Source organism: Monomorium pharaonis, chromosome 11 (assembly GCF_013373865.1).
Source record: "Monomorium pharaonis isolate MP-MQ-018 chromosome 11, ASM1337386v2, whole genome shotgun sequence".
Classification (NCBI taxonomy): Eukaryota; Metazoa; Arthropoda; class Insecta; order Hymenoptera; family Formicidae; genus Monomorium; species Monomorium pharaonis.
Window position 1 is genome coordinate 12,616,921 of NC_050477.1, and position 27,318 is coordinate 12,644,238.

Below are 27,318 nucleotides of genomic sequence, written 5' to 3' on the forward strand. Positions count from 1 at the left end.
TTAATTTTAATTTTTAAAACATATTTTATATGCAAATAAAAAATTACACTACACAAGTTGTATGTTATAATATTATCTCGATAATTATAACATAAAATAAATAATAATCTTTATACAATTTATACTTTTTATGAATGGAATTATGCTTCTTGTAATATAATTAAACATTGATTATAATGTATTAATTACAATTAGTATTTATCTGGAAATTTTTAGATATTTATATTATTTGACAACAACTTACGCACAGGTTCAGACTGTCGATTTTTGAACTCTTGTAACTTCTTCATAAAATATCATACAACAATCTTCCTCAGGTCATTTTAAAGTAGAAGCTTATAATTTTTTTTCATGAAGTTATAACAATTCAATAATTGATAGTCTAAACTTGTGTATAATTTTTTTCATCAAATAGTATATTTTGTTTTAATATGTTATTTTAAATTTGTTTTACATCAATTATACGCGCAAAACGCTATCTTTTTATTACTTTGAATTTGAGCTCTCCATCGGGCGCGTACATGAATGTGACTTTGTATTTCAGCGGCTGATGATGATATTCCAGTTTATACGATCTCAGGAGCTGAAAATAATATTGTTAAGTAATTTACATTAATATTTTTTGTTTTAAGTTGTTTGCCTGATTTTTTATAAATCAAAATCAGATCTAAAAAACAGAACTAAAAAATTAAATAAAATATTATATACAAAATAAGAATAAAATTAAAATAAATAATTTAAAAAATAAAACATTTAATATAAAAAATTTACTATTAAATAACAAAAAATAACTATATTACATTGTTTAAGTTAAAGAAAGACGTGTTCTCTAATATAATTCTTATTTGAAGGAAGTCTCATTTGAAAGGTGCATAATAAGTAATAGATATTGTTATTTATATTTATATTTATAAAAAAATTATTTTTACAGCTTTTAAATTGTGCTTTGACTATTAGTTTAAAGTTCTGCAATATTTTTAATTTTTTTACAGGATTAAATAGCCAGTTTGTTTTACAGGATTAAATAGCCAGGTCTCGAAAGAACACCACTAAGCTAATCTTTTTCATGTAGATTATTTATGTATTCATACTATAGATTATTTTTAAACACAAAAATTTGTACGTGAGATGAATGATTGAATTCAAGATCAATATGGGTTTGCTGTTCCAAGGAATTACAATACGTATAGTACAGAGAAATATTTTGCTGAATTATCTAAAATTTTAGCTACAAAAGACAATGGGTAAAATAGGTTGATTTTAACTTCCAAACAGTGAATTAAAAATAATATATTTTTCTGGCTTTTTTAAGTAAGGTAAGCAAAAATAAGCGTTAATAAAATGAGCGTAGTACTAATGTTACATATTACTTGTTTTTCTTTCATATGCATCATCTGTACAAAAACTTACAAAGTAAGGTATACATAAAGATTTCTATAAGAAGTCTAATTTTTATTATTTTATAGTATAGTATTTTATCAATAGACGTGCCGGTTTACACTGTATCTTAATTTTTAAAACCGCATTATAAGAAAAATAACAAAAAAAAATAAAACAATAAGACATAATAACAATAAGATACAAACACGTTAAAATAATGTAATATTATCAATAATATACATTATTACTTAAATTATGCAATTCACAAAAGAAACTCGTGCAAATTTTGTTCTCATTTTCGAAGAATTTGGTTTTAACAGATTTTATATGGAAAAGATTACAAATATATATGAGAATTATTTTTATAAATATTTTGATAAATATTTCAGCAAAATCGTTCTTTCCGTGTAGAAATATATGTATGTAAAATACTGTACCTTTGCAAGAAGCACTTGCATCTCGAGATCCGCGAATCGTCTACCCAGACACATTCGTGCTCCATAACCATACGGTAATGACGCGAATGGGTGCAGATTGTCGTTATCGGAATCTTTAAGCCATCTCGCAGGCTTGAACGTCTTCGCGTCCGCGACATATTCCTCCATATTACCGGTGACGAGTGTTGGAAACACAACTTGAATCTAAAATTATATAAATAATTATAAGTTTATTATAATTACACACACACACATATATATGTATATATAATTTTAATCCTAGAATACCATTCATTTTTTTATATTAATATTATTCTAGGTGAAAATTCACTCGTACAATTAATTCTTTTTACATAATAATAAGAAAATATAGATTGATATATTATATAAAAACACAACTATACATATTACATATACCATGTTTTTATTGATAAATCTGAAAAGATACATAAAATCATACAAGCCATATCAGCACAAAAATCCAACTATGACCAACTAAGACTCATCTTCAATTAGATAAATTTTTTTGCATTTTTTATATCTAATTTATTGCTGGAATATATTAATAAGTTGCAAGGTATTAAAATAACTGAATTAACATTTAATGTCCAAAAAAGATCTTATTAAATGCTTTAAGCTGTTAAAATTTTAATAGCAAAAACTTTAACTAAAATTAAATTAGTACTTGGATAAAAAATTAAAGTGATATTAGTATTAAATTAGTTATTCAAGATAGATCTAATATTTGACATAGATAAGAATAATTTGTAACATTAATGTCATATTATTAAAAATTTAGACATCAATCTGTAAAATTTTATTTTTAAATGCTGGAGAATTATATTAAGAAGAACACGTTTTGATACAATTCTTATTAAAAAATTGTAGATTGAGCACTTAAAATAAATATAAAATTTAAAATTAAATAGATTAATTTTAAAAAAGAAATTTTTGAAGCAAGTTTATTCATTTTCAAGAAAAAAGACAGTAAAAGTTGAATTGAAAGAAAAGATTGTTAAAATTGAATACATGTACAATATTTAGTACATTAGTTTTCAATATAGATATTTAACATAGATTATTTACTACTATATGCAAAATTAATTTAACAATATTAGTACATTAATTCTTCTGATCAATGTATGTTTAAACATATCAATGGATTATAATTCGCCTTACGATCTGCATCGGATCTTAGTGATGAATATAATTTTTATTCCTATTAAATTAAATTAAATTTCTTAGCTTCATTTAAACTGCATGCTCACACCGAAGATAACTTTTTCGTAAAATTTACTCTTAAAAATTTACCCTGGTAATTGTGAGATAATGTGTGACCTTGAAGAATTTTACCATAATTTTTAGTTAAATTTACTATACTTTTAGTAAATTTTACTAAAGATATAGTAAATTTTCTTTGTGCAGGTTTTGTCAGACTTACAACACAATAACTAAGCTAAATTTTGATGTTCAAGAGCATCTTAAAATCCCTCCTTTCCTGAAAATTTTTCGCAATAAAGTAATTTACAGTTTTTCGGGGAAGGGGGGACTTTAAGATCGAAATTTAGCTTAGTAACCGTGTTGCAAGTCTGACGAAACTTATCACTACACAGTTTAAATAAAGCTAAGAATTCTAGCTAAGAAATTTATTTGAATTTAATAAAAATAAAAATTATATTTATCATGAAGATCTGGTGCAAACCGTTAAGCGATCTACAATCCATTGATATGTTAAATTTAATCAGTTGCTTTTTAAGATATATAAGAAGTTTGAGAAGCAAGAAGTAATTTTATTTTTTATACATTAATTTTTTATTTAGTTGAATAATACATATTGCTAAAAATGTTGGCCACTGATCTTTGTCGTGTACAAAGTTATATTTTCTACAAAATAAAATAAATTATTGTATTTTTAATGTATTTTGTCCTTTTAATCTTTTTAAATGTAAGGATAACTATCTACTCGATTAATTTTTAAAGCCCCTTTTTTCGAAAAACAAAACTTTATTTAAAAAAAAACTTATTATTTGAGCCGTAAAATTGCCCTTTTCACGAATGTATTTTGTATTTTAGTTTACTCTGTATAAACAAATGTTTTTAGAAAGAGGTAAAAATAAAATATGTTACTCACTCCTTTTGGTATTTTATAGCCGCAGATGACGGTGTCATTTTGTAACGTTCTACCGTTTCCAATGACAGTGGAATACACTCTGAAACATAGCGCATATAAGATCGTTATATTAACAAACATAATCAAGTAAAAAGATAAATTAATTATAAACTAATTCTTAAATTTATTATAAATATTATTCTAAACTAAACAGAACAAAAAATTGTAACAACATTAATAAGGCGTTAAAATAACTTTTAAAAAATTATCAAAAAGAGAATATATATAGACCGACATTAACTGAAAGCATAAGCACATCTTATTCGTTTATAGCTGGATTTTCGTACTGATATTTCTTATGTAATTTTATATACTTTTTGATATTAAACTGCGCGCCGAATAAATTTTCAGACCTGAAATATTATTAATTGACCAAGAATAATAATATCACGATATTAAATTGATAATTAGTTTAATAATAATAACGCTAACACACACACAGACACACATTGGTTTTTCTTTTTCTCCCAAATAATGTAAAGAATGAAACTATTATTCTTGTTCAACTCATAATTCTACTTCAAGACCTAAAATTTATTCAACGCGCAGTTCAATAAATTTAAAAAAATATATAAAAGATATTATCAACTACACTGTTTAATATTATTAATTACAATGTTTAATATTACCTAAAAACTTCTCGGATGAAAGCTTTCATATAAATTGCTTGATCCAAATGGCTCGTTGTGAGAGAAACGGATGGATCTGGCAATATTTGCAAAAGTTCCTGATGTATTTTCTCTTGCTCCTCTGGTCTAGTTGCTAATTGATACAATATCGAACATACTGCCATTGATATCTACAATGTACGTATATTTCTAATTACACATTATTTTTATACATATCTATTTATAGTAGCTATAATTTTAGAAATTGACATAGTATATACAATTATACACGGAAAAAATTTTCATTTAGAATTGATTTAAAATTATAGTAGTGGGACAAAATAAACTTTAGAGGATTTTACTATAATTTTAGTATAATCAATATAATAAATAATAAGTAATAATTGAGATAATTTAACCAAAGTGCTTTATTTTATAATTGGTTAAATTTCAAATAAATTCAAATTTTATAATTTAAATTTAATCGAAATTCTAGGAAAATTTATTAAATTTTACTAAAGTATAGCAAATTTCTTTAAAGTCCATATTGTTTCATGAAAACAAATTATGAGGTAATTCTATTGTTTAAACAAAAATCCTAAAATAAATTCTAATTTTTGATATAATATTACTTCAATTAGTATTTATTATTTTTAATTAGAATTGGTTACTGACTATTCTTGTGAGGAAAATTAAATTAAATATAGGGTGCTAAACATTAACGCATATGAGACACAAGTTCTCACAAATCTTTAAGTTCTCATTTTTTAAACTTATATACCTGAGATTTATCATAAAAATGTTACAATATAGCCTTTAAAAAGTAAACATTTAAAAAATTTGTCCATTACTTTTATTAAAAAAAATAATCTAAATTGTTAGATCTGAAAATTTTCACTTGTATAAGTTCTCATAGCTTCGTGCTTTGATATCGTTTTTAAACAAAGTTCTAGCGATTAAAACTGTGCACATAATTTTAAATGCGTGAAATCAGCACGACACTCGAAAAAATGTGTCGTGCTGGATAGTTATGACAATTCTGGCGACAAATCTCAGTTACCCAATATGACCGCCACATGGCCATACTTTTTTATTGATCTAAAATTTATTTGAAAATGATTTATATTTTGTTTAATTAATTATTATATTTTTAGTCATGAATAGTAAAAAGATTTTTCTTCTGATAAATTTAAATAACCCCTTCTTGGATGTGAAATCCATAAACTTTTACGTAGAATTATTTTATAAGAGAAAATTTTCTCCGTAATTCCAAGTAATAATGTGTCTGTTTCTAGCATATTGCTATTAAAATTACAGCGAATGAGTCTATATTTCTTGGAAATTGTTTTCACGATATCACAACTTTCTATAGCAATTTGTTGCAACTTTGAAATTATTAAAATTTGTTCTCATTATCTATGTTGTCTCATTATCTATGTTGTATATACAATGTTATCATTATCAAAACTGCCGTTATGTTAATATAATAATTTATATAATTACATTATTGTTGTTATATTGTCGACGAGATACCTTTGAAATATGCTCTTTTGTTATTAAACTGTTGGCGATATATATATGTAGATTGTTGCTTCAATGTCGATATATTTGAAATCGTTGAAAATAAATATTGCCAGCCAATCATGCTAAGCAATCACAGATTTATATAATTTTGCTTAGACACATTTTTATTTGGGAAATTGTAATCTACGATTATTGTGCGACTTACCGTGTCAATGCCGACCAATATCAGATCGAGAGCGAAGATGTAAGCTATCTTAGGATCTGTCTCTTTGGCCAAAATTCGTTCTACGAGCGACAAGTCGCTCTCGTCCACAACTTTCTTGTTTTTAAGCCTAACTATTGCCGCGTCGATGTATTTCATGCATATCCTAAAATGAAACATACATTGTTACACAATTGATCATTCGTTAAGTTTGGACCCTACTGAAAAAAATCACGTCACAAAATTACGTAACAGAATTACGTAACAAATCACGTAAATAATGAAGACCAAACACGTAATAAAATGTTTCAAATTGCTATCTGCTTTTTAAAAATCACGTGACTTTTAAAAATTAGATAATTTTAAAGAAAATTGTAATTTTGAAAAAGTACGTTATTTGAAAAATTATGTCAATTCGAAAAGTCACACAATGTTGTGGGAATTATGATTTTGTTTATAAAAAAGTAGTAAGTTAAATTCTTTACTATTTTTTTATGGACATAATCATAATTCCCAAAACATGTGACTTTTCGAAATAACATAATTTTTCAAATAACGTAATTCTTCAAAATTCCATAATTTTCTTTAAAATCATGTAATTTTTCAAATCACATGATTTTCAAAAAGCAGGTAACAATTTGAAACATTTTGTTATGTGTTTGGTCATCATTAATTACGTGATTTGTTACGTAATTTTATTATGTAATTTTGTGACGTGATTTTTTTCAGTAGGGAAGAGTACATTACCAAACCAGTTGTAAATTAACTTCAAGTAAGTTGAAAAAAAAAATTATTTAATATTGAGCATATAATTAGGTTACAAAATCTGATAATAACTTTAACAATTTGAATGCTACGCAACGCAATCGTGCTGTTCATTATACTGAAAAATGCTGTTATTTACATCGAGCTGTAATGTACAACTGACGGTACCCTCGGATTTCACTATAAAATTTTCATTATAAAATAAATGTGATTGCGCTGCTTCGCATTTTTCGAGATATTAAATAAGCATGATACTATTAGATAAGATTTTTGCAATAACTCCTGACACTTAAAATGATCAAAAAGGGATTTTTCTTCATTTGACTGATTTTTCATAACTTTCTGTTCAAATATGTATGTGCTAAGTGATTTAATAAAATGCTGAAAGAAATAAAGGATAATTTGCTTTTACTTATTTAAACCTCAAATAAAGAATTTTTCATTTCACAGTTTTTCTGCATATTTATTTCTTAGTTTCTCTTGCAGTTTTGCCTCGTAAAACTACAATTAGATAAAAGGGAAAGGAGGTCAAACGACTATTAAAGTAATCTTAATTTTCTAAATAAAGGAATATCTAAATTTTAAACAAGAAAAATTTATTTATTTTTCAAACTCATTTCGTAATAATTACCATAATTGGAAAGAAAAGAAAAGTGGTCAAACAATCATAAAATTTATTTTAAATTTAAAAGATCTAAATTCTAAATTAAAAAAATTTTTTTCTTAACATATTAGTTTTTTTATCAAATTGTATAAAAGAAGAATTTGAATAATTATCGTATAAATTTTATTAATTCTAAAAATTGAAATATAAAAAAAATAAGCCAATGTAGTTAAAAAAAATTATAAAAAAAAAAGATAAACCACTACAAAAATTATCATAAAATATCAAAAAACATTACATAAACAAAATGTTATCAAATAAATTAAAGTTTATTTTATCAGAAAATTAGATATATATATATATTATATAATTTATAATATTATTTATTTGTTAAATTGGTAAATTGTTTCACATAGGTAATTTTAACTTCTAGTAGAACGTCATACTTTTCATTGTATATAATTATATATTTCATAATATTATTTTTATAAAAAAATATATTAAATATACGTATAAAACTGTTTTTAATTAATTTTATAATAAAATTACATTTAATTTAATTATTTTTTAAAATTTACATATTAAAATCTGTGAGTAAAAATGAACTGTGCGCAAAAATGAAGGTAAAAACAAACTAAGCCGTTCTCTTGACATCGGAAATGGAGTTATATTTGCAAATCGCTTGTCGTGAAATCGTAGTGTAAACACAGTAGTCGTTTTTACATAATGAAAGAACATTATTTGGTAAACAACTGGTTTCTGTGTAACTATTTTTATATTTTTAGTTAAGAAGTACTGACATTTTTTATTATTAATTATCTACATTTTTATAAAAGTTTACATAATAATTAATTTTTACCCACAATAACTATAATTTTTCTTAGAAAAACTTTCTGTCAATTATTTTATAGTTACTTTAAATTTCTTATTTGTACCTTTTTATAGAACTTGTTTATCCTACTTATTTATTCTTTTAAACTTACTCGATGAAATAGTTCATATTGCGCACGTAACGGCTCCAAAGGGGCGTCGGGATGTACCTCCAGTACGGAGCTTTAAGTTCAAGCGAGGCGACATTTCTCAATGCGAATTTGGCGGCATCAATAATCTTTTGAGGCTCGGAATCCGATGATAATGTCTCACCTAAGCACCCGAGTCTGACGTCGAGTGCCACACGGCCAATACCTGCCCAACCCAAATGTATAATTCATAGTATGTAGTAAGTGCTATCATGATTGTACGTTCTAGGATAACGGGAACGAGAAACTTGGAAAGAATTTTCTTTCCAGCAAGAATATTAGATAAATTATTTCGCTTTCTCTCTCTCTCTCTCTCTCTCTCTCTCTCTCTCTCTCTCTCTCTCTCTCTCTCTCTCTCTCTCTCTCTCTCTCTTTCTATATGTGTGTGCGCGCGCGCGCGTGTGTGTATAAATTACATTCTTATATAAATAAAAATGTTAAAATGTTGTTCATTGTTAGCAGGTTTATTACTTCTGACATTTAACAAGACCTTCACAAACTACTCCTCCCCCCATCTCTCTGTCTCTGTAAAATTAATTGCGTTCTTATTAAATATTAGAGATATCGTATTAACTGTTAGAAACTAAAAGTAACCATCTCGTATAACGCGAGAAGTTTTATACATAATTTCTAATATTTAATAAGATCTTTATATGTTTTTATATTATAATATAAAAATAAATAGAGATTGATCAAAATCTAGTTATATATATTTTGCCATATATATTTAGAAATTTTATAAATAAATAATGAAACAAAAAAGCATTTTAATTTTATTTTAATTTACTTACATTAATGTAAAAAAATTTTTAATATAATTCTTTATAATTCTTTTCTTAAATGTACATTTAAAATTGAATTACACATACACATAGGCACACACAATAGTATTATATATGTATACACACATACATATTTATATCATTTTAATATTTTTCAATTTTTTAATTACTGGTTGTTTTTTGACTCAAGGTTTTATAGTTTTACATTTGTGTTATTTTAATCTAATTCTTTATATTTATTGTCGTGATTTATCGTTCAATTCCAATTTATTCAAAGTCTCTACTTTATTTGAGATTTGAGTGATTATTTATTTTTTATTCAATCTTATATTTATCGCAATTTTCGCGTTGTCACTTTTACGCCAGACAATTAGTTCATTTATCACTCGACCTACTAATTGTTACTTACGCATGGACTGTCAAGCTCTAAAATTTTTCATTTGTCATGTGAAGGACATAAAAGTATCTCTAAACAAATATCCATTTTACGAATGGATTTAATATTTATGTATTTAATATTTCTTAAATTATCATAGATGGCCAACAAAATTGAATTGAAATCTGCAGGAAGAAAGTCAATATAAATGACACATGAATTAAATAAACTTACTCAATTAATTTTATTTTTTAAAAACTCTATTAAAGTTTTTAATAATTAAATTAAGTAGGCATTATTTAACTCAGAATACCTTATTTTAATTATACTTTTTAAAATTAATTTGTGACCTGCGCTTCTGACTCTTATCTTCCTTTTTAATAATTGTTTTTTATATTTAATTTTTATTAATTATAAAGCTTGTCCTTAATATTTTCGAATCTAAAAATAATATATATAAAAATATTAATAGAAATAAAAAGAAACAGTAATGCTGTAATATTAAAGTTATAAGGAATATGTTAAACGTAATTTAAAGTATTCATTATTAGCGTAGAAAGAGATTAAAGTATATTGCGTCATTAACACTACAAAAAGAGTTTAATAAGCTTTTGATAAAATAATTTTTATTAAATAAATTTTAGTTAATATAATTAAATATTTAGTAATTATTTATTAGTAATTACATTTTGGTATTACATTAATAGTAACCAACAGTTAAAGATTATTAAAATATTTGATTATATTAATCAAACATCTAATTGAAATTATTTTACCAAAGCTTAGCTATTATTTAAGTTTAATTATTATATTATCAAACTCATTTTTCAGTGACTCTTGTTAATAGTGTACATAAGATAAGCGGATAATACTTTACATAAGATAGAAACTAACATTCCAAGGCCCATTTATGGATCTCGTTATCGAAATCGCTGGGTAATTCACCATCGTCCCCCTTAATCTTCTCGATTCTACAAGCCATGAGACATTTTTAATAATCATCCATGTGTATGTGTATGTTTGTGTGTAAATGTTAAGTTTTTTACCTCCTTATGAAATCCTCTGTAACCACTTCAATCGGTGTTATGTATTTTCGTACCGTCTTCGGCTGAAGAACAGGTTTCTGGACGCGTGTACGAAATTCCTTCCACGGCTCGCCATGTCTAACGAAAGAAATTAGCGTGTAATGAATTCAGAATAAACGAACGAAGCAAATAAAGACTGTTCTTTTCAACTACACGGAACACTTTTCATTGAGACAGTCTTAGAATAATAAAAAGTTGAGGACAAGGTCACGAAACTCGAAAGTTTCGCCGAAGCGAAACTGCGCATACTTTTACAAAAGCTTCCTTTTATTTAGGTAATAAATTCTCAATACCTGGTTATTTTTTATTCTGTAAATTTGTTTTAAATAAATATAACCCATTGAATTGACTCGTCAAATTAATGTCGAAATTACGTCATAACTAAATAAAAGTTGCTCAAAACTAGTGATTTCTTTTAAGTTGAAAGTCGGTTGTCGACTGCTTCTGTAAGAAAAATTAAATTAAATATAAGTTGTTATTGATGCATACGAAACGTATATGTATATAAACGTTATCTCGCAAATCTTTAAATTCGTATTTCATTAGATCTTATATGCCAGGAAATCCACTGTGATATCGAAATAATGAAATCAAAATTGAGCTTCAACATAAAAGTAAATAAAGTGTTTTAAGTACAAGATTATTTAGTTTCGTGTAAAAATTATATTAAGTAATTAAAATTTTTGAGAGTTATATATTTGCATTTGTTGTGACATTTCAAAATTATTTCGTATTGTTGCGCCTGTTAGATCGATCAGAGCTTGACAACGCAAGTAAACAACAAGTGAAATTTCAGTCTTGCGCTTAAACGAACGTTTTTGAGTGAAACGCTTGTATTCCTTACTAATAAAGTCTTTTGTATTATTCAAAGTGTGGTGTGTGGGTATACCTTATTTACGTTCGCATTTGCGCGTAACAATATTATAAATTCTTATAGACTATAGGATGTTTGTTTTATTTTAAGAGCTCACTATACTAACATAAGAAATTGTAATTTTTTAAGACTATTAAAAACGCTTTTAGAAATAAACAGTATAGAAATTTATATTTCATAATTCGGGGGAAAAAATTCTTTTCGCATTTCCTCTGCTATCTAGATACTAATTTAATTAATTCACTATAGTTGTAATAAAGAGACAGTATTCAATATCAAACCGAAATCGAATTATTCTGACTTGGTGATTTATTGAAAGTTGTAATACAAATCAATTAAAGTCGTTGAGTATTTTAAATATAATAGTTTTCGATACATGTTTTCGTTATCAACTCGACATCTATTTGCTGAATTATTTTTCACTGGATATAATTTATATTTATAAATAAATTAATAAAAATATATATCAATAAATAAATAAATAATTTAATTTAAAAAAGATGTGCATATATAAACGAATATATTAATACTAAAAGAATACAACTTTTATCGCTATAAAATTTACTTCTACGAAATTTTATTAAATGCAATTTTTACTAAAAATTAGAAAAGTCTTTAAAAATCTATCTTCTGATACTTCACGGTCCACGGTTTTTTAAATAAATCAAGATTATTCGCTAATAATTATTGTTCACCTACACGCCAACAACGCCGGGTAAATCGCCGAAGAAGTCCTTGCGTACCATACTCTTATAGTGCACCAGACAGGGCATGGCAGGTCTGAAAGGCGTCGGGCCCTCTTGCCGGTACACCTTTTCGATTTCGTCAGCATCATAGACGAAGAGCAGATCGGGCCGGCCTATGAGACCGCTCAGCCGCACAATCTTGCCGTATTCTTCGTAGAACATCTGCGAGATCTTTCCGACGTCAGAAATCTGATACTGGCCGATCAGCGGCAACAACCGCCAGGCGTTGCCTAAGATCGGTATCGGCCGCGGGCCTGGCACCTCATCGTAAGGTCTAACAGACGAGGACGCGATTCCCGAGGACGATGACGACGCATGAGGACATTCGGAGGACGTGATCGTCTCGCTGCAGAAACCCCGAGAAACGATCTTCCGAAGAAACGATTCGCAAAACCGCAACGAACGGTGCCGCGTCTCGTCACAAAGTCGTAGCGGCAGTTTCATTCTGTAACCGATCCCTCGTTATCGCTTTTCTATACATAAATAAAGTAGCACAGCGAGAGAAAATCGAAATATTAGTAGAAGGAATGGCATTTATAATAAAGAAAATTATATATTAACAACATGGAAGAAAATTTATTTAACTCTTTTAAGGCAAATCTTTTTGGACTGATCCACTTTGTAAATTGTTTGCTCAATTTTCATGAAACTTGGCTTATAAAGTAATTTGATAGTGTTTTATTCAAATCAAACTCAAAAACAAAAATATTAAAAATGACAAAGATTAAATACAGCAAATAGAAAAAATCCGAGTTTTGTGAACTCTGTTTTAGACCAGTACATTTATAGTCAAATATCTTTTCTTTTTTATTTCATGATTATCTTAAATAATATTTTAAGAAACTCTTAGAAAATATAGACTTCCAGTTACTTTGTTGGAAAGCTCCAGTCAAAGGTTAATTATTATCTTGTATTGATTAGTTTATTTCGTCGCTCACCTGTTTGTTTTACACACTACGCTTATGCATATAAATGCCGCTATTACACTATTGCGTTATAATATTGGAATTCTTTCCAAATTCTAGCAACTTTATTACCAAGACTTAAACCACAAACATCTTACTTTGACTGAGCAAATTGTAATATGATAATTTAAAAGCATCTCTCTTTTTCTCTTTTAAGCAAAAAGAATTAACTATGCTACAAAAAAAGAAAGAGAGAAGAAATTTATTATAATAAAAAAATCATATTAATATGTAAAATTTTCATAATTATTAAAAATAAAACTTATTTTTAATTATATTCAAATATAGCACAAAATATTTTTTAAATATTAAAAAATATTTTTCGGAACGATTTTAAAAATTTGAAAATATTTTACAGAAATATTTTTTGAATGTTTTATGTTAAATTTTGCTAACTCTTGTAAAAAAATTTATTCAAAAGTATTTTTTAAAAATTGCATACATATCTTTCTCAAATATTAATAATGAATAATAATTGTAAAATTTTTTTTAAATGTTACTTCAAAAAATAAATTTGTTTATGAAAAGTCAATAAAGTTATACAAATATTTAAAAAATATTTTTGTAATATAAAAAAAAATATTTATTAAGAAAAAAAATTAATATTTGTAAAATTTTTTAAAAATATTTAAAACACAAGTCAAAACATTTTTATATGACACAAAATATGTCAGATAACAATTAATCACAAGATACTCTATATATTCGCAAATAATTTAAAATTACAGAGCGAGCGTGGTATAAATGATAGTATACTGATTCCGAATAGAACTGAAAAAATTTTATACGTTCTCCTTTTCGTTAAGTAGCAGACTATCAAGAGTATACCTCGAAATCTCTCTCTAGCCATTTCAGAATCGATATTAAACGGTAAATCCCACACATTTATTTTTAACTTACGTGCATAACACAGGTAGATATACGTAGAGAGAAAGTTCTACATCTGACTTATAATGCCATTGATAATAATATCAAAATTACTTATAATCTAATTAAATTATTCGAATAAATTATTGAGAAAGTATTCTAAATCAAAAATATATAATTTAATTGTACTTGTTTTCATTTATTAAACAATGTATTACACACATATATCATTATTAATATTTAATTACACAAAAAATATAATCTGCGTAATATATTTATAACGTTTCAAAAATATTTTAAGAAAATATTATAAAATCAATAATAATTAAATTTAAAATAATATTTTTTTAAATATTTTGAAACAACAATATATATTAATTTGTAATAATAAAAATTTGAAAATATACAGTATATATTTTAGTATATATTTTTTGGTAGTATAAAAGGATACTTTTTGGAAATATTTTTAACAGCTTTTTAAAATATTTTCAAAGCTACAATATTATTTTTAGATTTTAAAACCATTTAAAAATATTGCAGTTTTAATTTTTTTTTAATGTTACGCAATATTAAAAAAAATACTTTTTCAAAACATTTGTCAAAATTTGAGCTGGATAAATCTCATTGTGAAACAATGTTTGTCGTAAATGCAATTATACGTAATTATACGAAAGTGTACGCCATGACCTAATAAGTTATGGCGAGAAAGCGTAAAAATTCGGAACTTTATCTTAAATACTAATTGCAATAGATCATTTAAAATCTCATTTCTTCCAAATATTTAAATTATTGCATTAAAAAAGTAAAAAAACAAATTTATACGCAAGATTGAATTAAACAATACTCTAAAGAAGAACTTTTTAGACCATACTCCTATTTATCCATTACTAGGCTTATTATAGTCTAGTAAAGGAAAAAATTGATTCACTTAATAAACAAGTAAAAACAACTTAATATATTTTTATTTTTAATAAAAAAGTAATATTTTAATCAAATCTAGATAAAAATTAAATTTAAAAAATATCAATTAGTTATAATTTATTTTTTTTTAATTATTTTAATATTTTTTTCAAACAATTAATTAATTAATTGTTGAACAATCAGTTATTATTGATTGTTCAGTGATTGGTGCAATGACTCTATTATTTTAAATATATAATTAGGACTATTTGCCGTGTAATTAATCTAAAATATTTTATAATATAAAAAACAATTAATTTAAGAAAATACGAAAGTCGTTCGAGCTCTCTCGAGTGGGAGGCATTCTTCCTTATGCATTGAAATGACTTCAGCTGAAGAGAAAACATCTTTGATTTTTTCTTGCTGTCAAATAAGCGAATTTTGTGGAATTCCTCAGATTATGTTCAAAGCAGCATATTGATATCGATAAATTTCAATTAATGTTAGTAATTTTTATCATAATTTTTATCCGAAACGTACCTCGTTATTTTAAAAGGTAGTACCGTCCGAATCTATTCTTCGCGGAGACAACTTTAGAATTTTCAGTTGACAATAATCCACTCATACACACATACATACACATACACACTATGCGAAGACAAAGGATGCCAAGACTCAGTAACGTTTCATGGATGCACCGTTACTGAAAACGATGTGTACCGCGAGCGAAGAAGGTCGCGAGACCCGATCTACGTTGAATGTCCCCCACTGAAGTGAATTCTTCTCCCTCCAGTATAAAATGACCCGAATTTCAAACGAATTTGGCTTGAATACCTGTTCCAGAGATGTGTTGTGGTCGGGTCACTTTCTCTTTCAGCATTCTTTTTTTTAATCAATAGATAATTAAAAGAAAAATTATATCTCTATCACTCTTACGTGGAATGACTTATCTTTGTTAATTGATTAATATATATTTAATAAAATATTAGACATAATAGACACGTAATTGTAATTTTGAAAATAGCATCTCATACAACGTCGAAATTTTTAGAGGTATCTCAGAAATATTTCAATTAAGAAGTGAAACTTCATAAAGATTCCAATAAACAAATTGTTAATAAAATATCGCCAAGTTGACATCAAAATTTATTCAAATCTGACAAATTGATTTTTGCTAAATGACTGTTAACGATCAGCAAAAAGACTACAAAATATGTTAATCTACTAATGTTGGCAAATTATCAGCAAAAACAAAATGTGTTGATATGATGTGACAGCAGACGCTAAAATCAAATAAAGCCTGTTAACATAACTTGTTGATAGATTGAGGGCAGAAATTTACGCAACACCAGTTTAATACATTATTTTGTTAATAGAAATGCTATGGTCTGTACTATTATTAAATATAATAACTGTAAAACTAGATAATTCCTACCTGTAAAAGAATCTTCATATAAACTTATAATCAAATTTCTAATATGTTATAATTATTTTTGTATCAGATTGCATCCAATCTTTGTGCTAATTGTAAAAAACAAAAAAAAGGTATCAAACTTAATACTTAGAAAATGATGGTGTTATTCCTGCTCTAGGGGATGCTAACGCGTTAAACACGAGGTTGAGACTAATGTCGAAGTTATTTTTTCTATTCCGTTATTAAAATATAGTTTTTTTATGAAAATTGGTAAATTATGTTATCTATATAATCTGTGTAAAGCATATTTAAGACATTGGGCGCGTTCAGCAGACGAAGCAGATCAGGAGTCTAATTCTTGAACTTGTATGAAAAAATTTTGCATACAAAAGTAACGCTGCGTGTTTATCGATTGGTATATACCTTTTAGATTTCAAATTATATCAACCACTGAATGCGCAATATTACCCTCATATGCGACTTTTTTTCACACAATTTCAAGAAATAGATATCAATGAGCGCTCAGCAATTCTGTAATATGATTGGTTTTTGTTTATTATAGTTCTTTGCTAGTTCTAGAAGTAGAAATTAAAATTGTAAATAAGCGCAGTTTATAATTTTATTCATATATTGTATTCTATTCTTATATATGTCTCTGTAACGATTGTTAAGTCAGTTTCATATTTAACCGCCTGCGCACAACATCTTGCGCACAACCCGGGAAAAAATGTTTCATATAAAAACATTATAAATATATATAAAATATGTCCATATATGTTTATACTAGTTTCCTTTTTTTTGTAAAATTTCTGTTTGATATAAAAAAATAAGTCATACTGAAAAGACAGAAACTAAATTTAAAAAATTATTTTTGCATTGCTTCTTTTAAAAAAGCTAAGTGTGAAAAGTTGTCCATATATAATTATATATATTCCAGAATATATATGGTTATATTTATGGACAATTTTTCACACTTAGCTTTTTTTAAAGAAATGCAAAAATTATTTTTTAAATTAGTTTCTGTCTTTTCAGTATGACTATTATTTTTTTATATCAAACAGAAATTTTACAGAAGAAAGGAAACTAGTATAAACATATATGGACATATTTTATATATATTTATAATGTTTTTATATGAAACATTTTTTTCCGGGAAGGTCAAAAGGTATATAATTTTTTTCTGTCTCACTTCATTCGCAACCCTTCCGCTTATAAGAATTGGCACCGACGACATACTATTAAATTTGTCTAAAATTTAATAATACTCGATTTTTAATTATTTAAAACTATTATTTTAATATATCTAAGTTTGGTTATTATCCACAGCGATGATATATAACTGCACAGAACAAAATTATAAGTTTACAGTAATATTCATGATATTATAGTCTTAGTATATATGCATACGTATTTACAAAGCATTTCCATAATAAAATGAATTTAATATTATACGTATTATTTAAATAACAATTACAAATTTCTATTCATAGTCGATAACGTCATCGCTCTTCAATTACCACCGCGCCCTTGAGGCCATTGGTGAAAGTCTGCCCAGGGTGAACGGTCTTTAATAGTATCTCGTCGGTGGAACTCGCAATATAGTCTTATTACATATATAGTTTATTGATGCATAAAGGTTATTTTGTTTAAAAGCGACGAATCGATTGATTAGCTGCAGGCATTACCCAGCGAGAAACGATAATGAATTCGACACCAATTCGACGTCAAATCAACATCGAAATGATGATTTCGACGTCGAATTGATGTCGATTCGATGTACTATTTCACGCTGGGTAGCCGCCCATTATGGGTGCGTACGTTCCACTTAACGCTCGCAATCCAACAAGAGTCAAGGGAAAGAATCAATTGTGTTGAACAATTTTACAACAGTTGCAAATCTGCTATTTCTGCAGAATGCAATCAGTTTTGTCTGCTGAACGCGCCCTATGATAAACAAAAGAGTTTTTGTAGTCTCTGTTAATCATGGAACCGGATTCGAGAGACATGGAGGCCGCGCTTGCGCTTCTCTGATTATTTAAGAGTAGGACTCTATTATTACATATATGCCTAGGACTCTAACTAGACCGGAAGACCATATATACAGTATACTTTTCAGAGCAATGTATTTGATAACGCAAGTTAGCAGTCTATCTTATATAAATGCCTGTGAATTTAGTAGTTTAGAATGCAATCTACTTGACGCTACAAACACTTTTTTCGAATGTTTTTTTGATTGGCCAATTTGTAAAATTCTTTATTCTGATTAGTCAATCAAATACGTCGAAGCATATGAAGCATCAAATAGATCGCACCTTTAATAATTTGGTTGCGTTGCGTTTGTGTATTCTTGAGTGTGGTTCGTGTGGGTTTGCGGCGCGCATCGGATTGTGGCGACCGCGATTGCGCGCGTCTCACTCGGAGCAACTCGAACTACTCGAACTCTCGAAGTAGTCGAATCGAAGTGACTCGGAGACTCGGACTACTCGGAGTTCGGAGTGGCACTGAGTGGCACTAGCGAAAGATGCTGGACGATGTATCCCGCTGCACCGGATTTTCCTTATGTCCTGTCGGAACATGAGGAAATCGACTCGATCCTGTACAAACCAATCAACTCAACGCAGCGAATAAAGGTACGGTGTGATGGATCGCGTGGGCAAGATGCGTTTTTTCGCATGTTGATGCAGGGCGATGAGGTTAACTCTAATGTGTGTGTAGTACCGTAGGGGCGTACATACATATATAGACAATACACCTGTCAAACTTGTCAAAACCTACGACTGGTCCGGAGCCAGTTTCTAAGGAATCGTATAAGTAACCCTAGAAATGTATTTGCAATTTTGTGATGCTGAATAAGATTTTTATATTTTCATATAGAATAGAAATAAAAATAATTTATAGCTTGCGAAATATATTATTGTATATCTCTACATATAAATTGTTATTTATTTATAACACTATTATGTAACTTACTACTGTCAACTACAACAAATCTCTATTTTTCTGTCAGTTACATAGAATATATTTTCCAAGGTCTGCTTTTCAAGTTTACAATTGATTTTGTACCATTATTCTAAATAAGCTACACACACACACACACACACACACACACACACACACACACACACACACACACACACATACACACACACGCACACAATAAGTGATGCAATATTACAGAGATTCCCTTCTCTTCAAAATTTAAATTTATTATTGTTACAAGGGACTTTTTGGAAGAATAAAAAGGGGAATTTTTTAGGAAGAAAAATGTAAAGATCTGTAGCATTTTTAAGGAATTGTGTTGCTTTATAATACAATGATTTTTTATTTTATTATTGATATTTTTATAACCTATAAAAATATTGTTTGTAGTACACATGTTTCAACGCTTCATCAAGTTATATTGTATTGGGTTCAACCAGCGGCAGTGTTTACTTGTTCTCCAGAGAGCCATGTTCGTTTCTTCAAATAATACCTTTATCGGTAAAAAATATTTCAATGCTAATTACTTTAAGACATAATTTCTTATTTCTTTTAATATTTTCCTATTAAATATTCCTCATGAAAACTGACAGACTTTTAGAATATGCCCTGAAGATTGTTCTAAGCAAAAAATTCATATAAGTATTTAGTAACATGTTTGCAAGCAAAAGAGCATTTTAAATAAGTAATATAAGTAGAATAATTTTGAGGGAATAAAATTATAAAGTAATATAAAATTCATTGATAAAGTTATAAATGTACAGTATATTTTCACCGTTAGAATGGAATAAAATTATCTAGATCTCAGTGAGTTATATTAATTTATAATATCTTTTTTGTTTGAAATGATTCTTTATTTTGAATATATTTTATAAGTTTGTCGGCTTCCTTGTAGAACACCTTGTATAATTAGAAATACAAATTTTACCAAAATTGGGAAAATTATGAGTTATTTTGCAAACAGTTACAATTTTTTCTCTTAAAAAGCAAATAATTACAAGTTATCGATTCTGTAAAGTAACATTATAGAGTTATAATTTTATGTATAGTAAATTACAATTATTTTATTAAGAATTTAAAATAAAATAAATTTAATATAGTAAGTAGATATATTATGAATTAACAATTTATAATAAATTAATATATATACTTAAAATTATATATCAAAATTACTCAACCATATTAAAAAGTTTGCTAAATTTAAACTTTGTGATAAAAGCTAAATTAATCCAGGACTTGTTTTACAATCTCAACTTTAATGTTTATATGAAAGCTATTCTCAAAGATGATTTATTACTTCATTCTGTGTGTGCACGTCACATTGATAAATAAGTTTGATGTATAAAGTAACTATAAAAGTAACTACTAAATTAATTAGCCCCAAAAATGTAACAAAGGGTTGGTTGTTCCAGCTTTTTGATAAACTATCAGATAAATATATGTTTGTCTTTATTTATTTAAGAAAAGAAATGAAGATAGACACATGCTTACCTGGTAGGTAAGTTTACCAAGAAGTTGGAATAACCAGCCCTAAGTAAAATTACAGTTATAGATCAAAATTGAGTTAAAGTTACTGAAAAAAATCTAATTGTAAGTTTGCTTACAAGTAACAAGTAACAAGTTACTTCCAAACCTTGAGTTTCGTTAAATAATTGATTAATGTATAACCACTGAATAACATTGTGTGATTATTGACGTAATTTGTGTAGTTTGTTGATTAATATTATTTTTTGTTTTCTATCAGGAGGGTGTAGTCTCGCGTATAGCGATATCACCTGACGAGAAGACTGTAGTCTTAACAACAACGCGCGGCAGCATCTGTCTAGTCTCTTTGAAATCCACTCCGCAATTAATATCGGTATTAACGGATCACATGTATAAACAAATTACTTGTGTATGTTGGAACAATAATAGTACCGAGATATATGTAGGAGATGCAATTGGCAGGGTTTTCGTCATAGTGCTGTCCATATTCACGGTAAGTTTGTAACACGAAACTGAACAAAATTAAAAATTTTCATGTTTTACTAAATAGTTTCAACGTATAGCTTTTAATAATAATTTCTTTTTTTATTATTGTTAATATTAATCTTTTTTATTTTCTTACGGTTAGGTCAACGGAATATTTCAAACTCCAGCGTGCATACTGAATCTGGATTCCAACGTCGTGCAACTGAACTTTCTGTCGCCCTTGCTACTAGTCTCGACGTTAACGCGTTGCTACGTTTGCGACACGGTGCGGGAGCAGTACAAACAAATAGGCAATAAACCGCGGAACGGTGAGTTTGGCGCGTGCTTTTATACTCATGAGAGCATCGCTTCGAACTCGCAGGGGGAAGAGAGGAATCACAATGACGCACGGGGCGCATTCAATTTGATCTCTGACAACGACAATAGTATCCTGGGCGAGAATCACTCGAAGATATTTTGCGCTCGCCCTGGTTCAAGGCTATGGGAGGTGTCCGCCGACGGAATCGTCGCGAAGACACATCAGTTCAAAGAGACTCTAGCGATTCCACCGACAGCAATATTTCGTAAAGAACCCAGTACCTTAAAATCATCTAGTCAGAAAGAGGAAACGGGACATCACAAATGGCTGCCGCAATCCGTTAACTTCTCGCACTTGTTCGTACTCGCACGCAAGTATTTATTTTCTTACACGAGCAGCGGCCTGTACGTCATCGATCCCGCGAACGCGAGCGTGTTGCTGTGGAGTAACGAGTACACGAGCATCGGCATGACAGCGATTGTGGACGATCGGATTTACTTTATAACCTGTGATAGCGAGTTTCACTGTTTAACATTATTATCACTTGATAGTCTGATACTGCGACTGTATCGTCAGCGTTACGGCGAATGTCTGAACGCGTGTCTTGTTTATAAGTCGCAATTGTTGAAAGCCATCGATAGTAAGGAGATCGTCGAACTGCTTGATGAGGTGGAGAATCCGTCACCGTCGCCGCGTGACGAGAAAACGCTACTGCGACCGTTGATAACACTTTTGCAGGCCGACGATAATAATAGCAGACCGGCCAAACTAGATTCCGGAATTGTGATAGTGCACTCTGAGAACGACAGCTTCGTGGATAGAAAAACCTACGATTGTGAAACGACTGTATTCTCGTCACAATCTCCTGAGATCTCTAGCGACGATTCGTCCGGTGAGATACAAATAGAATCCGGAAAAGATCGAGACGAGAATCCTACGCGAGGCAACACTCTTGGAATGGCTTCAGAGGACACACTCAATTTGGATTACGATGGCGAAATGTCGGATACCAAAGATGATGGTCGTCGAAAGCTACCAGATTTTCAAGAAAACATTACGCACAAAGTGCAGTCCGATTTGCGCTCAATTTACGATCTGGCGAATAGCATCAAACCTACTATATTGGAGAAGGAGATCGAGCAAATTATTTTAGAGACGGACAAAAAGATGCGAACGGTCAAGGATTCCTATCGGGACTCGCCTGGGCTCCAGAATTTTATCTATGAGGTCACTCGCGCCGCGGAATTGCATTATTACAACGTGTTTCTGGCAAATGCTTCTGCACAGTTAATCGACTCTGCTAGTAACGACTACGTTGTGCGGCATTTTGCAACGGCCTTCATCGAGATCAATGCGCCAACTTACGACAGATGTGGTTGCAGTTACCCCTATCCGATGGATAAGACCATGGAACCCAAGTTTTTGACGATTGGCGAGTCCCTGATTAGGAGATATGCAGATGATCTGCCGATGGAATGTAGTAATATTTGCGACAAGATACCCTACATGTGGCGCGTGTACCTACCCATCCGCATCGAGCGGCGTGACACGCTGGATGATTTATTGAGACAGTGCCTTCAGACCAGAGACAATATCGTATTGTCGTTTCTGCTACCGGCGCTAAACGAGCAACAATGGAGTTGTGTGGACGCGTGCCTGAGCGAGATCAAGGATGGCACTTGCCTGTTCTGCGCGACGCCCTTGACAAAGAAGCCTGATTACGACATACTAATAGATTGGAGCGGGATCGCTAGGGAGATCATGAGACGGGAGGGACCAGACGAGGCCGTAGCGTTTTTGATTAAATTGGAGAGTATGATGCCGGACATTAATTTAGACAGAAGGTATTGAGAATTTTAACCGTTAAGAAAAAGAAACAATCCATATTTCTTTTTCTTTTACAGAATGATGAAGTAATGTGATATATATATATATATATATATATATATATATATATATATATATAGTGCAATGTGTATAAAAAATGAAGTTAATTGTTAAAATTTTGCGGTTAACTATTGATATTAATATATTATTTTTATTACAGTATATTCCAGTCGATCGTGTTTACAAAATTGCTGCATCGCGAAGGCCTGAAAAAGTCAATTGATTTTAGTAAAACTAATAAATTAACATCAGAATTTGGTACAGTTTGCTCTCCACAGGTATAATTCCACTTCTATTTTTGTTTAAAAATAACGAAGTATTCAAACATCTAAAGGCTCAATCTTATCTAGAAAGATATCCTTCAAATTTTTATGATATCTAGATATACATATAGAGTATATCATACAACTCAATTATTTTGATTATTTTTTTCTCAAATTATTAACAAAGGATGAAAAATATTATATATAATAATCATGTTGACTTTTTTAATCGAATAATTTCAAATGAAAGGAATTAAGAAAATTGATTAGCTTTAAAAGCAGAGAGAAAGTCACGTGACATTTTCTTTATATATTTTTTAAATATAGCTTTTGGCATTAAAATAATAAATAAGTAGTAAAACTTAAGCAACAAAGACAATAAATTGTTATTTAAAAATAATTTCTTTATCGAGATAAACATTGATGAACACAATTGAAAAAGCAATATTTATAATGATTTAAATGTGTAACAAGCAAAATTGTCACATTTTCACTAGTGTGACGTTATAGTAAAACTTAATTTGTTTAAGTCTAAAATATTCTTTAAACTCCATTTGTTATAGATGTAATTTTTAGCTTATTAAAGGTTTTTGAGATTGCTGTACTTATGAATCTGTATTCAAAATTTCAAAATTTAAAATCAAAATTTTTATTCAAATTCAACCAAAAATTTAACATTTTAATCTACCATTTATTCAAATTCTGGAGTTTTTGGAATTTTTACTACATTCGTTATCTCAAAATCTATATAGGGTGATTCTGATATATATGCTACACCAAACAAAAATTTAATTTATGAAGTACTATTTACTATGTTTAAGAAAAGTAAATTATATGAATAAAAATTTTGCACTATTATAAAAAATTTTTGAAATATGAAATATTTGTTTCTTTATATTTGAAGAAAAGAAACTTTAAAAGACCTTAACATTTTTGCCATATACCTTACAAAGATGGGATATATGGCATGTAGATATTAACAAATGACACTTATAAGACATAAAATGACATAACTTGTGTTCACAAATTCATTATGGGATAAAATCAATATATATATACCGAATAACAATAATGCAATGTTAAAATTAACACGTGCAGTAGAGTACAAATATAGACATTTTGCGAGTTCTGTACAGGTGTAGGTATTGTTTCACGATCACGGAATGTCTATAGTGCACATTAAAAATGCTGCATATCCCAAACAAATAGGATATATAAGATATCAAACTAAACGAAGAATACAAGAGCTAAGTACTTGTATTTTGTTACATTTAATTCTTTACTATTTCTCTATATTATGCATCATGAAATAACTATTAAGCCTTTTATATTCACTATAATAATAATTTTACATCATAATACATGATGGCACTATTTATTTCAATTTAAATCATGATGGTTTTATTAATATTAACAATGAAGAACTGAAATCACAATATAATATAACATAAAAACATATAACAGAATGATTACGAGTAAGTTATTTTGTTACTCCTATTTTTCTGACTTTTGCGGCATAAATATCAAAATTACTCTACATCAACTTACAATAAAATGTAGTATTTTGATCCACTACATTAAGTCTATTATTTTTCAATTTAAGTAGCGATTTGTCACACAACTTTTACATTAATCTTCAAAATAAAAATCCAGAAAAAGCTATCTTTATTTTTATGACATGAATTTTTAAAAGACATGTCTCACTAGGCATGCGAAAGTGTTAAAAAAACAATTTCAAAAAATTCATGAATGTGCCTATATGTATATTAACTTATCATATAAACTTATTCGTAAAATATTTCAAGTTCTTATATGAAAAGACTGAAGAACCTTCTTAAAATCACTTTGCGAGCAATAATTAATAATTAGAATGATAAAGTTACACGATACTTCAGCAATAATCAAAAGCAATTCTTTATATTCGCCTCCTCCCCTCAGTATGAACATAAAGATATAGAGTAAATATTAATTAAGAAAAAAATGAAATTTATTATCATTATTATTATTATTGTTATAGGTACGTGATCAACTAACGAAAGCTCTTGAGAAAGATTTAAGACGACCGATAGATAAATCCGTGTTTGGAATAGGCGCTCATCATTGGGGCATACGTCATCAGATTAAATCATTGACATGCCCAGGCTGCACGTTATCTTTACAAACCCCAATTTTGCTGGGTGATAATGGAATCGCGATCTTTCGCTGCGGCCACGTCTACCATGTGAATTGTATGATAGAAAGAAAGCTCAGTAGATGCAATCTTCATCAATAATTATTGTAAATACCGTATACTTTTCTTAAAATAAAGCTCTCTCTTTGAACGTACTTGAATTTATTATTTATTACTTATTTAGTAAAGATTTTTTTTCAATTGTCACAAATACTTGAATTTATTATCTTGATACATTCGTTATCACAGTTGCAAGTTAGACAGTACAGAAGAACATCGTAAACTGTAAGACGGAGTAAATCGCTATATAATACAAACATTATTATTCTTGAGCACATTTTTCAAATTCTTTTTTTGTTTATTGTCAAAATATCATTTCTATAAGATCGTTGTAAGCAGACTGATTAATTATGGCTTTTCTATAGTGTACAGAGTTATTACACAGCGTGTGTACAGTAAGTAAAATATTCTCATACAATTTCTGACGCTACTCGTTTTTCGTGAGAAATTGAGAAAAGGACAAATGTCTAGATTTACATGAGTATTACATTATTTGTCTTATCACTTACCTTATTTGACGTTATCAAAATACATATTACAATTACATGCGTACAACGTGTAAATACAACTATGTACACATGGACCTATTACTCAAATTACTCAAATTTAGCATTCTTAATTTTTGTTAAGGTTTTTTAAAAAACTATTCTTTAGAGTAGAAAAAAACTCAAAAAATCTAAATCAATCCGAGATACATTCAACCAAAATATACAAATCGAGAAATTTAAACCTTGAAAAAATTTTAATGAAATTTTAATAAAATTTTGGGGACATTTTTTGTTTATTTTGGAATATTCTAACCAGCGATTTTATCAAAATTTCATTAAAAAATTTAATTAAATGTCATTGTGGAATATACGGAATATTTTTCATTCCAATTTCAACAAAAATTAATTGTATCAATAAACTTTTCTGATTTATTAGTTTTAATAATTTTTTTAATGACATTTTCTCATTAAATTTTCATTAAAA

General features: G+C 28.2%; 2 protein-coding genes across 2 annotated transcripts; one reads left to right on the forward strand and one right to left on the reverse strand.

Moving 5' to 3' along the window:
* Window positions 1–121: 121 nt before the first annotated feature.
* On the reverse strand, window positions 122–16,756 carry LOC105836078 (probable cytochrome P450 301a1, mitochondrial). The gene is made up of 10 exons (XM_012679860.3): window positions 15,845–16,756; window positions 12,526–13,017; window positions 10,914–11,030; window positions 10,762–10,838; window positions 8,674–8,875; window positions 6,325–6,487; window positions 4,617–4,786; window positions 3,949–4,027; window positions 1,818–2,021; window positions 122–583 (listed from the first exon to the last, which is right to left on the reverse strand). Exons 2-10 carry the CDS (start codon window positions 13,014–13,016, stop codon window positions 476–478), a joined length of 1,611 nt encoding a protein of 536 aa, XP_012535314.1. The 5' UTR covers window position 13,017; window positions 15,845–16,756; the 3' UTR covers window positions 122–475.
* Window positions 16,757–18,913: 2,157 nt separating this feature from the next.
* LOC105833266 lies at window positions 18,914–26,441 on the forward strand. The gene is made up of 6 exons (XM_012674869.2): window positions 18,914–19,348; window positions 20,088–20,198; window positions 21,442–21,675; window positions 21,811–23,810; window positions 24,014–24,131; window positions 26,134–26,441. The coding sequence occupies exons 1-6, from the start codon at window positions 19,250–19,252 to the stop codon at window positions 26,386–26,388; spliced, it is 2,817 nt and encodes a 938-aa protein (XP_012530323.1). The 5' UTR covers window positions 18,914–19,249; the 3' UTR covers window positions 26,389–26,441.
* The last annotated feature ends 877 nt before the right edge of the window (window positions 26,442–27,318 follow it).

Bases quoted from the DNA above. Each gene is read 5' to 3' on its own strand.
- LOC105836078 (XM_012679860.3), bottom strand. From the start codon at position 13,016: ATGAAACTGCCGCTACGACTTTGTGACGAGACGCGGCACCGTTCGTTG. The intron at 8,876-10,761 runs GTTAGTTTCTAT...TGGGTTGGGCAG, and splicing joins CCATAAATGGGCCTTGGAAT to GTATTGGCCGTGTGGCACTC. The intron at 2,022-3,948 runs GTGAGTAACATA...ATATAATTTTAG, and splicing joins GCTATAAAATACCAAAAGGA to ATTCAAGTTGTGTTTCCAAC.
- LOC105833266 (XM_012674869.2), top strand. From the start codon at position 19,250: ATGTATCCCGCTGCACCGGATTTTCCTTATGTCCTGTCGGAACATGAG. The intron at 20,199-21,441 runs GTAAAAAATATT...GTTTTCTATCAG, and splicing joins TTCAAATAATACCTTTATCG to GAGGGTGTAGTCTCGCGTAT. The intron at 21,676-21,810 runs GTAAGTTTGTAA...TCTTACGGTTAG, and splicing joins TAGTGCTGTCCATATTCACG to GTCAACGGAATATTTCAAAC.